This window comes from Chiloscyllium punctatum, chromosome 13 (genome assembly GCF_047496795.1).
Source record: "Chiloscyllium punctatum isolate Juve2018m chromosome 13, sChiPun1.3, whole genome shotgun sequence".
Taxonomy (NCBI): domain Eukaryota; kingdom Metazoa; phylum Chordata; class Chondrichthyes; order Orectolobiformes; family Hemiscylliidae; genus Chiloscyllium; species Chiloscyllium punctatum.
The window spans coordinates 93,795,336-93,808,312 of NC_092751.1; the positions used below are offsets into that span (position 1 = coordinate 93,795,336).

General features: G+C 40.3%; 1 protein-coding gene across 2 annotated transcripts in view; it reads right to left on the reverse strand.

The window, feature by feature from the left end:
- Window positions 1-12,977, reverse strand: part of LOC140484676 (vinculin) — a 117,198-nt gene that overhangs the window by 30,071 nt on the left and 74,150 nt on the right. For both annotated transcript variants that reach the window (XM_072583269.1, XM_072583268.1), the window contains exons 10-13: window positions 10,405-10,580; window positions 9,895-10,085; window positions 4,570-4,769; window positions 1,478-1,606 (exon numbers count right to left, since the gene is read on the reverse strand). In XM_072583269.1, the coding sequence (XP_072439370.1) occupies window positions 1,478-1,606; window positions 4,570-4,769; window positions 9,895-10,085; window positions 10,405-10,580 (696 nt within the window). The remainder of the gene's footprint in view (window positions 1-1,477; window positions 1,607-4,569; window positions 4,770-9,894; window positions 10,086-10,404; window positions 10,581-12,977) is intronic.

Consider the following 12,977-nt stretch of genomic DNA (forward strand, 5'->3'; position numbering starts at 1 on the left):
AAAAACATCAAGTTTGTCTTAGTACAAACATCAAAGTTTACCAGTGGTTATCAATCACTTCTTTACGGTACATGACTTGGACCAACCTACAGGCATCATACAAACCAATTAGAAGTATTCTATCTTCACTGTGAAGAGATCTATTTGCAAAGTTAGGTGGAAAGAAAAAAATTCCCAAAACTGACACTTTTCAAATACTGCATACCTGCCATTGAGAGCTCAGATTCACTGGAACTGTCACATGGCTCTCATGAACAGTTTTCACACATCCAAGGTAGCACTCAATAGGCAGCTGAGTATGTGTATCCACACCCCAAAACATCGGTACAATATGAAACCATCTGAAAACTATACTAGATTCCAAAACATGGGAGAAACCAACCCTGGACAAACATAAATGGAGAATTCTTGGTCTTCACCAATTTTGATACTTCAAGAAACACAATTAAGTCACATGTTTTCAAGACAAAGAGGGGAGGTGCAAAACCAATATTTCCAACCATCCAATCCACACAGACTTCATTTTTTAAAAAAACACCTTCTTAGGATGTGGATGCTGCTGATGAGGCAGCATATTTATTGCTCTTAGGAAGATGACAGTGATCTTGACATGCTGCAGTCCATGGGTATTTGTTATAACAACAGCTCTGAGAGAAAGGGAGTTCTGAGTATTTTTGTCCAGACATCGTGAAGGAACAATATTATTCGAAGTCAGGATGGTTCATGACTTGGAAGCGAACTTCTAGATGTCAACGTTTCCATATAACTGTTGTTGCTATCCTTCAATTTGGAACATTTGTAATCAGTTATGCAAATTGAAACCTGGTCTTATGCCACATATGCAACATCAACTTAGACTGCAAACCATTTTTTTAAAATTGAACACTCATGTACCAACATCACAAGTGAATTCAACCATCCGTCTATAACAACCACAAAGATATTTCTGGTGTATTCTCCTGCATTTCTGGTTTGCTTTTCTTATGTTCAACCGAATTAACCAAAACTTTTCAATGGCAATCCAAAGCCAAGTCTAAATTGATGTGAAACAACCATTTAAAAAGGGTACGATAAGTGAAAAGACAATCAGGAAACTGTTGTCCCACCTTGCAGGAATCACTCCAGTTCTGCTCAGTACTTTCCAAAGAAAAAAAAAGTCATGCTTGGCTACTTAGCAGTATAGTGCCCATATTCAACCATTTCACAATGTCATGAACGGATGCTCCGATGTGTTGTGTATTAGCAAATGAAATCATTTGCAACAGGCCTCATTTGCATGGTCTTTTCTTTAAGTTAAAGAACTGTAATAGTAAATTACAGGTAAAGTTGTCTATCTGGTTTGGTTCCTTCATTTTCAATGAATGATTAACACAGTTATACCTGGACACTGCACCATCTCCTTCAAATATATAGTTTTATGTGGTTACATCTTCTCAGCAAAACCTTTTTCAGTTACTAAATCATTATTCCCACTTACCTCTTCTCTGTTTGGTGCATCTGGTGGAGCTGTGGCTGCTACAGCAAGCAACTTAATTGGAGTGGTAGTGTCACTAAAAACATCAGATACTTCCTGGGTCATGACTTCTTGCATTTTGCCTTTTAGATCCTAAGTGAGGTTAAACATGATAGAAGTATTATTTTACCTTCAAGGAAGCCAAGATCGTTAACAGGCCTCAAATTAAATTTAAATGGCATTTGCAATGGGAATAGATAAACTCTCCATACAAGGTAAAGAAATGTAATATAAAGGAACATGAGTAATGCACTAAAACCACTTTTTTTTGAAAAGCTGCTTAAGGTAAAGACAAAACTATAGTGATGCCAAATGTTTTGGTAATTGAGAGAATGAATGGGATATATTGCCTGAGAACCCTAACCACATGAAATGAAATGTTGTCATCATAGAAGAATTCAGGTCCACATAATAGTACCAAGTATTGTTCACTGAAGGCCAGTTTCAAATGAGGAACTTTTCTCAAAGATTAAAATATTGAAGCACTAGTTATGGGCTAGTACAATACTTCAGAGTTCAATTATTCGACTTCATGAATAATAGTTCATATCCAAATTCTGATCAAAGTAGCTACTGTTTACAAGTATAAAGTGGAGATCAGGCCAGACAAAAAATGGTGAAAAACTGATAGTTTCAGCATTCTCATGAAGACAGAATTTATTGTCATTCAGCCTCAATTCCTTTACTAAACATGTAGAAATCTTGTCAGGAAGAACTTTATGCTCAGAAAGGAAAATTATATTGGTTAAAAAGTGAACTTATTTCAGGAGTAAAATTACCAAGAATAATAAGAGCGAAGTAGTGCAGATGCTGGACGATCAGGGATAGCATAGGGAATGTGTGTGGAGTCTGAGGAGGTAGGGGAAGCCCTAAATGAGTTTGTTGCTTCTGTCTTTACGAAAGAAACGAACTTTGTAGTGAATGAAACCATTGAGGAGCAGGTGTGCATGGAATGGATAGAGATAGAGGAAGCTGATGTGCTGAAAATTTTGTCAAACATTATGATTGACAAGTCGCCAGGCCCGGACCAGATTTGCCTTTGGCTGCTTTGGGAAACGAGAAATGCAAGTGCTTCGCCACTTGCGAAGATCTTTGCATCCTCGCTCTCCACTGGAGTCGTACCGGAGGACTGGAGAGAGGCAAATGTAATTCCTCTCTTCAAGAAAGGAAATAGGGAAATCCCCGGCAATTACAGACCAGTAAGTCTCACGTATGTTGTCTGCAAGATGTTAAAAAAGGATTCTGAGGGATAGGATTTATGACCATCTGGGAGAGCACGGCTTGATTAAATGCAGTCAACACGGCTTTGTGAGGGGCAGGTCATGCCTCACAAACCTTATCGAGTTCTTTGAGGATGTGACCAGAAAAGTTGATGAGGGTCGAGCTGTGGATGTGGTGTATATGGACTTCAGCAAGGCATTTGGTAAGGTTCCCCATTGTAGGCTCATTCAGAAGGTTAGGAGGAATGGGATACAGGGGAACTTAGCTGTCTGGATACAGAATTGGCTGACCAACAGAAGAGAGCGAGTGGTAGTAGAAGGAAAATATTCTGCCTGGAAGTCTGTGGTGAGCGGTGTTCCACAGGGCTCTGTCATTGGGCCTCTACTGTTTGTAATTTTTATTAATGACTTGGATGAGGGGATTGAAGGATGGGTCAGCAAGTTTGCAGATGACACGAAGGTTGGAGGTGTTGTTGACAGTATAGAGGGCTGTTGTAGGCTGCAGCGGGACATTGGCAGGATGCAGAGATGGGCTGAGAGGTGGCAGATGGAGTTCAACCTGGATAAATGCGAGGTGATGCATTTTGGAAGGTCGAATTTGAAAGCTGAGTACAGGATTAAGGATAGGATTCTTGGCAGTGTGGAGGAACAGAGGGTTCTTGGTGTGCAGGTACATAGATCCCTTAAAATAGCCACCCAAGTGGACGAGGTTGTTAAGGAGGCATGTGTGTTTTGGCTTTCATTAACAGGGGGATTGAGTTTAAGAGTCGTGAGATCTTGTTGCAGCTCTATAAAACTTTGGTTAGACTGCACTTGGAATACTGCGTCCAGTTCTGGTCACCCTGTTATAGGAAAGATGTGGATGCTTTGGAGAGGGTTCAGTGGAGGTTTACCAGGATGCTGCCTGGACTGGAGGGCTTATCTTATGAATAGAGGTTGACTGAGCTCGGACTTTTTTCACTGGAGAAAAGGAGGAGGAGAGGGGTCCAAATTGAGGTATACAAGATAATGAGAGGCATAGATAGAGTTAATAGCCAGAGACTATTTCCCAGGGCAGAAATGGCTAACATGAGGGGCCATAGTTTTAAGCTGTTTGGAGGAAAGTATATAGAGGGGATGTCAGAGGTGGATTCTTTACACAGAGAGTTGAGAGAGCATGGAATGCGTTGCCAGCAGTTGTGGAAGCAAGGTCATTGGGGACGTTTAAGACTACTGGACATGCATATGGTCACAGAAATTTGAGGGTGCATACATGAGGATCAGTGGTCGGCACAACATCGTGGGCTGACGGGCCTGTTCTGTGCTGTACTGTTCTACGCTCTATAACACTGGGCAAACTCAGCAGCCCTGACAGCATCTTGTGAAGAGGGAAACTGAGATAACTTTCGCATCTGATTCGACTCTTCTGAAGAGTAGTCGATACAGGACTCAAAACATTAGCTCTATCTTTCCATAGGTTCTGCCAGATCTACTGAGATTTTCCCAGCATCCTTTCTGTTTGCTGTGAATAATAGCAGAGTATGTAGGTTGCAAAGTGCATGTCAAGTAAGGTTGAGTACTTTAATGTACTGATAAAACTTGATTCAGTTAAGTGAATCACAACATGTTGAAAATGCTCACGAGACCAAACAACATCTGTGGAACCAGAATCAGTGGTGATGTTTCAGGTCAATGACCTTCCATCACAACCATTCTAACAAAATATCACCAATCTGAAGCATGAACTGTACCAAGCCCGCTGAATATTTCTATTACCAGCTTTGATTTCAGATGAGTAACATTCACATTTGCATTTAGTAAACCAAAATGACCAAGTCACATCCTAAGCATTTGTACCTTTAGTGCATCCTGCAATTGTGCAGCAATTGCTCTGGCCTGAGGACTGTCACCTTCACCCCGAGCTGCCAAATCTGCAAGTTGTCCAGCTAGCTGTTCTACTTTGTCACACTTTCCAACCAGCTCTTGGCGATAAGGGCCCATCATTGCATTTGCCAGTCGACGGCCCTCAGCTACAAGTCCACGAATAGCTGCTTGGCCTAAAATAAAAAGACAAGTTGTTAAATTAAATGAAACACAAGTTTTAAAAAAGCCAATTGTTTAACAAAGCATCAACTTTAAACATTTTGACATTCAAATGACTGGATTTTCTGAGAAGTGCTAAATGGAAGGCAGGAGCTGCATTACAATTAGAGATTATAGCTGTAAAAATACATTTGGGGTGGGGATAATGGAGAAACCAAGGCAAAATCAGCTTTGAGTCTTCTCGATCACTTTTCGAAAGCTAGTGTCAAACACAATTGCTCCAAGTTTTGATCTGAGAGAACTGTTTGGTTGTCTGGAGTCTGCATACTAGCAATAAGTACAATGACTTGCTGGCCAGGATCTAGAAGAATCTTATTAATTTGACCGAGGCTTCGTTTTGTTTTAAGGTATGACTAATGGGCCAACCTAGAGTTGCTCTAAACAGGATATTTTCTATGCAATTGCCTGCACTCAAGTGGTGTTCACCAAGCTCAGTTGGACTGGTGAGGGTGTCCACTTCCATCTGAATACCTTGAAACCCATATGCTCCATCAGAATACCTTGAAACTCACTTGCATTTACTCATGATAAAGTTATTGTAGCACCTGTTTAAAGTCCACTTGAGCTTCAACTCACAGGCATTGCTACATAGTTACTTTATTAATCCTGCATACCTGATGGTCTCTGACCGTCTAATGAAGGGTTAAATCAAATTCAGTCTTCTCATCATTGTCTGAACTTAGTACCTGGTGCCTCAGGGAAAGTTAGGCTCCAAATGACAAAAAAAGCTGCAGCTCCACAGGCTATCAGGAGAATTATCTGTTGTCTTTGCCATAATGCCATTTGCCCACAAAAAAAAACGAAATGCTCTTTCCACATATTGGGTGCAGGCCTTAAAAGCAGGATTGAATAAGTCAATCTTCTCAATTAAAGTAGTGAGATAGGAAAATGCTTAACCCAACTCAAAGATGACTGCTGTCAACAAGTTTCTTCAGGATCATGCTTTACTCTCATCGCCATTGAAATAGTTCAATGGAGGCCAGCATCCCGCCATCAAGTCACCCTGTATTTACACACAAACGGTCATTTGACTATAGTACTGCCTTACACAGTCAGGCACCAGAGTATCAGTATCCCGGACACTCAATCTTTTCATGCCAGCCATGGTGCCCTGATTGAGGCTGTTAATCTGATCCAATCAGGGAACTCATTCTACGAGTTCCAACTGGCTGACCACATCACAATCATTGCAGAACCTGAACCAAATATCAGTGAGCTTCAACTTTGCAACTATCTCCTACTTGTCTACGGATTCCATGGATTGAGACTTTTAAGAAACCACAGCATGCTGGTATTCCTGCAATTGCTGCTTCAATAGTGACTAAACTGTATATTTGCCTTCCAGCACAATTGATTCTACAGATAGAATTGGTCAATTGCAGTTTGCAGAAAGTTTCACATTTGTAGGTTTTATGATGAATTTTGTGGACAGCTGTATTTTTGAAAAGTAATTCAAAAGGGTAACTTAATAGCACTTGCCTGGGTCAATCTTGGCAAACAATTATTTTCTGAGGACATTTGATTTGAATTTTTGGAAATGCTCTGGATAGTTGGATGACATTAACATTTTCTACAAGATGAACAGTGTGACACAAATGTTTTATACTGCCTCATTTTGTAACTCATCACATACTGATCCATGGAAAATGCAGGGATCGGGTGGGGGGGGGGGAATGGGGTTGTGTGGGATACTCTTTGGAGATTGAGTGGACTCAATGGGCTGAACGGCTTTCCACACTGTAGGGTTTCTCTGATTCTATAATTCATCAATAAAGCTCCTTACTGGATGGCTTTTGTAATTGCTTGAAGGTAGTCTTCGTATGCAATCGATTTTCATTGGTTCACAGTTCTTTGTAGCTGTATCACCCTCTCTTCTCGTGCACTGCCTCTGCCAACAACTTTTTCCACTGCATGCATTGCAAAATTGATGAAAGCTAAGCCTATGCAGAAGACCAGACCTTGCTAGGTCTGGTGTTCTGGTCACAATTCAATCATTGAGTTTGTATTTATGCTTCATTGGTTTGTAAGGACAGATTTATGTTTCTTTTCTATCCAGTGGCTGTTCCATGCAATAAGTCTTTAGTTTATCTGGATGAAGCTTCCATGGATTGGTTGCGATCACCATTTTCATTCTTGTTTACAAACTCCCCATTTGAAAACTAACAATTGCTCTGCATTTGCTTGCTGAGAGATGTATGGATTCTGTGGACTTCTGTCCAAATGGCACAATTTCTAATCTAACAATACTAAAGCTAATTCTAACTCTGAATTCATCTCCTAATGAGATCTATCTTTTGAGGCTCTTTTAGATCTTCAGCTATTAATCTTAGAATGGTAAGTCTATGTGGACTTTGTTCCCATTTGCCAAGTAAATCGTATTTGAGTGCTTTTCTGTATTGATCGCACCTAAATCTAGAAATCATAGCTCTGAATGCTGTTTGAACATTTTACATTTGTTAGGTTATCTTTCTTCTTCCAACTTAAGGCAACTTTGTGAACATTTCAAAAATATGCCTTAGATCTTCTTTCACTAACCATCTGGAGCTCAGTGATTTTTCCTACTGCTGCTTTAAAATTGTCCTTCTTACAAACAAACTTGAAAATTATTTAAAAGTTGAAACTTCTTCAATTTAAATGCTGTTGATGTTCCAGCAACTTTTTAAACATAGCAATATTAGTATAAGACATCGAAACAGAAGTAGGCCATTCAATCCATCAAGTCAACTCCACTGTTCAATCAAATTATCACTGAACCGAATCTTCAACTCCACTTTCCTGCCTTTTCCCCATAACTGTTCATTCCCTTACTGATTGAAAATGCCTCTCTCTCAGCCTTGAGTATCCTCAATGTCCCAATTTATACACTGCTCTTCAGGAAATAATTCCACAGATTCATACCTTCCTCAACTTGGTCTTAAGTGTTACAGTTAAGTTTTGAATCTTTTTCAGATTATTTGCAAGGTTTGTACATCTTCTGAGTCTTCTTACAATACCTTAGGAATATACTTTTTTAGTTTTTCTTTAAGTGTAAGACCAAGTGGAACAGTCACACTTTTTTCCCCAATTGCTTTTACAAGTTATCATTTCCTACAAAGATCTTAATGAGGAGTAAATCCAACACGTCTCAAAGGAGCCTTGGCAGAAAATATTAGTGGGCCAGAGAATTTTTCTGCTTCTCCATAATATCTACTTGCTAAGTGAAGGAGGAACAAACATTGATACATCCCCTATATTTTCATTCCCTTTCTTTAACACATACCATTGCCACTCTAAGTCTTGATTGCACACACTCAACACTCACACTTGCAGTCAATGAACTGCAGCCAAGAGAATTTATAGAGCAAGGGAAAAGTAATGTTTGTAGGTTTGAACTAGGGGAAGGTTGTGGAGGAGATCCCAGCAATCAGTATTGGCAAACTTGCTTTTCCAGACGTAGATGGCTTTTCAATGTTTCTTCATTGGATGTTGGGGTCATTAGCTATTGTAAATATTTGGTGTCCATAATATCGAAATGCTCAGGGCTGTCTCGCTGAGCCTCTACAGTACTCAAGGTATTGCAACAGCCACAGGACTGTTAAGAATAGAGATTGAGAATTTTGATCCAGTGACATTAAAAGCAAGTTACATGTTAGGATGGTGAGTGGCTTGGAGAGGAGCTTGAAGCTGGTGATATTCCTGTGCATCTGTTGCTCCTGTTCTTTTAAATGGTAAAGATCACAGGTTTGCACTGTGCTATCAAAGGAGCCTTGGTAAGTTACTGCAATGCATATTGTTGATGGTACACACTGTGCAACAGTGAAGACAGCAAATGCTAAAGGCCAATCAATTTTCCAGCTTTGTTCCAGTGGGTGGTCAGTAACTTAATTTAGCACACAGTTTCCAGATTTTGTTAATATGGGCAAAGACTACAACAGCAAGGAAGTTAAGTTAAAGTTTTACACTTTCCTCCAGCCTCAGCTGGAATATTGCATTGAGCATCACACTTGAAAAAGGATGTGAAGGCATCACAGAGGGCGTGGATCAGGTTTAACAGAATATCTTCATGGATCAGTAATTTCACCTAGGAAGGTAGATGGGAGAAGTCGGGTCTGTTTTTCTTTGAATGGAGAAGAAAAAGAGACATGATTGAAGCATTCAGAATCGAGAGTGGTCTTGACAAAATAAATAGAAAACATTACCACTCAAAAAAGTTGAAAATGAGAGGGCAAGACATTAATTAATAAAAGCAGAAGTGATATTAATGAAGTCTTTCACTCAAGTTGTTAGGGTCTGAAATGCACCACACAAGTGCGGTGGAGATGGGTTCAGTAGTAGTCTTCAAAGAGAATTGAATGTTATTTGGAATGCAACAAAATGCAGTGTTACCATGAGACATTTCCAGAATGACATCGAATGAGACGTTTGTTTGAACAGCCAACACGGCCAATGGGCTCAATGGTCTCAATGGTCTTTTTAAAAAAATTTTAGATTAGATTACTTAGTGTGGAAACAGGTCCTTCGGCCTAACAAGTCCACACTGACCCTCCGAAGAGCAACCCACCCAGACCCATTTCCCTACATTTACCAATGTACCTAACCTGCACATTTTTGGACTGTGGGAGGAACCCGGAGCATTCGGAGGAAAGCCACACAGACACTGGCAGAACGTGCAAACTCCACACAGACAGTTGCCTGAGGCGGGAATTGAACCCGGGTCTCTGGCACTGTGAGGCAGCAATGCTAACCACTGTGCCACCATGTTTTCTGCACTGGAACAATGCTGTGATTGTCAAGGTTTCTTGGAGAGGTCAAAACACAAAATTAGGTGTCACTTGGGGGAAGTAAATGTGACTTCAGACATGGACTGCATGTGACTACAGTTCAAGTGCAAAATTTTAACATCTCGAACTGGTTGAATCGTGTTAATTTAACATTGATGGAAGGTGTAAAAAGCAAATTTAAAACTGCTTGCATGTAAAAGGGTGACAAACAAAAAAAATACAACAAATGCAAGTCCTTGGCCCTACAAGTGAGAAACCAGCCTTTCAGAAACATGAATTATCACTCATTCAATATTTCAATAAATTTCAATGGACTCACCCACACCACGCCCATCAACTGTAGGATTATCAATCCAGCGCTGGGCTTGCTCTATTTTGCCTTCCAAATTGACTGCTGCTTTTACAGGCCTACTATTGGCCACTGCTCGGTTTGCCTTGGTCTGTAAGTTCTGTAGTGTGGTTGCAATTTGCTTTGCCAAAGCACGTGCTTCTGGGGTATCACCTTTACCTCTGCAAATTCGAGAACACAGGATTACAACTCTGCTCTTAACATGAATCAAACAACATTGAGGGAAATAAAGCTAACTGCAGACAATTGCAAATACTGATATTTAAAATACTTGAATTATGGCACAATAATTGATGGAAATTTAAGCAGAATGGTCAACAGTGATATATTCAGAGAAAGTCTGATTCAGTTTAATCAGATAACATTTATTCACTAAAGTGAATGTTTCATACTGAAAGGACAAGACCTGATAGATTCAAGTAAATAAATTTGTAATAATCATCATTTTATGCTTGAATTACCCATTATTGGAATACATACTGCCTTTTCAGGTCAGACAGCTTGGCTGTCAATGCTCCAATTTCATTAATCGAACGTAGTATATCATCTCGTTCTTTGGGGTCTTCACAAAGATCTGCAATTCTCTTAGCTTCCGTTAAAATACCACGGATGTGCTCTTCTCCTTCAGGGCCTCCATGTGGATCTGCCAACCAGCTCTAAATAAAAAAAGTTAAATCCACTTGGCATGTGACAAGAAAATTCAAGACAGGAATTGCATATTTTACAAGAAACCATCCTCCTTTGCTCCTTCTCACCATACTGCATAATGTTTTTCTGCTATTCATAGATTCAGCTGGCTTCCAGAGTTACGGAGCGCTCTGCTTAAATACTCAATATACAAAACCAGAGAAATTGGCCATTTGGCTCTTGGAGCTTGCTCTACCATTCATTGCAATCATGGCTGATCACCACAGCCTCTTCCCACTTTCCCCCACATATCCTTTGATCCCTTTAGCCTCAAGTGTTTATAACCAACCCCTTCTTAAAATCATCAAAGGTTTTGCCCTCACACTACTTCCCATAGTAGAAAATTCCACAAGCTCACCACTTTCAGGGTTAACAAATCTTTCCTCATCTCAGTCCTACATAGTTCACCTACTATCCTTAGATGGTAACCCCAGTTTTGGGTTCCCCCGACCCCCAAACTTCCCACCCACCACCATTGTTGGGACCATCATTCCTCCATCTATTCTTTCTAGTTCCATTCGAATTTCATGGGTTTCTATGAGATCTCCACCCCAATTCTTCTGAACGCCATCAAATATATTCTAACCAATTCAACATCTACTCTTACATCAGCTATCAGTCTCGTCACTTTCACTGCACTCCTTCTACAGCAACACCATATTCCTCAGTTAAGGAGACTTAAACTGCACACATTTCAGGAGTTGTGTCACCAAAGATCTCTTTCATTGCAGCAAGATACCCTGCTCCTATGTTTAAACCCTCTTACTATGAAGGCCATTTGCCTTCGAACCACCTGCTGCAGGCCTCCTGAAGATGACCGTCTACACATGCATTACTTAGAGGGCCACTTCCTGGAGTACTCTGTAGATAATCTGGCTGGGAGAATTTATCTGCCTTCAATCATCAATTTCTCCAATAATACTGACTTCCTTCACTTCCTGTCACTAAATCCTGAATTCAACATTTCTGATTGGAGTCCTCCTTTGTGAGCACTGAAGCTGCACACTTAACTGGCCAACTTTCTTTATTCTCCATTATAAATTCCCGTTTATGACTGTTATCTATGCTTTGGATACTTCAGCCAGTTTGTGTATTAAAAAAAGTACATAAGCGCACAGCAGTAAGGCAGACGAAGGAATACCAAATTCAGTTTGCAGTTCAACTATTTTATTAATAGTGTTTCAGTAAGGACCATTCTATGTAACCTCAAAACAACTTGCCACAATACTTGCTCTCTATCTAGCTCTCCCTGAGAAAGGATCCATGTGTCTGAGATGAGCTGTTAGACTCTCCTACTTCTCAGATATAGGGCTGGCTCTCTGCCAGGAAGCCACATTACACATTTCAGGGTGGATCTTCTCCTCTGTCTTCTTGGGCTGCCACACAATCTTCTGCCACGGGTCTTTGCTGCTAGCTTTTGCTGAAGGGGTGGCTTCCAGGTGTCTGTTCTTATCATACCACCCCCGTCCGAGACTTGGAATGTTCTGTGACCTTTGGCTCATCCTTCACAGTTCCTATGCCAGGAGGTGTAAAGCATACGTCCTCAGTCACTGGCTAGAAATCAAAGTGCCAGTAAACCCAATCGAAATTTCTCCAATACACAAGTTTCAGGTAGTTTGTAACTAGTTCCCCCTGAACCTTGCTGCTAGCTGCTGTTAAATTTAGATTGGCCAATTTTCTGTAAGGACAGATTTCTCCAGCTGCAGGATCTATTTAGAATATCCAATTTTAGGCTTGTGATCGCTTGACAACATGACTGAAAGGGACCTAGATTTGTCTTCACAAGTCATTTTGTCTTCGCATACTGAGAGAATCTTATTCTGACTTTTTTTCATATTTTCCACTGCTTACACGCGTGCTCTACTTTCCCTTTCTCACTGTGCTCAACACACATGGCTTTGAGCTTCACGTGGATAGAAATACAATTTTAAAAAAGGGTATAATTGGTCTACATCAGCATTTACAATCAATGCCAACAAGCAGATCTGATAACAGTTATCCATAAATTCAATTTCAGTTCAACTGCTTTTTCTAAGTCAACTGTCAAAGTCATTCTTGATTACTGAATTTCATACTCAGCCACGAACCTCAAACTAGGAAATGCAATTCCACATTGCATGACCTCAATGCCACTGCATTTCCCCTCTAAGAATGTCAGGGTATAAAATACTCTGACTTTCAGTTTTCTCTGGCTCCTCTAAATGGTGTCTCTTTAAGGCACCCCAGGACAATTCCAGGAGGAGACCAGAGTTCAAGTCTCCCCTGCTCCAGAGGTGTGTCACAACATCCCTGAACAGACTAATTAAAACAAAAAATGCTATCGTTATACAACCCTTGGCGGGGAATGCTTTTTAATTTTTATTTTA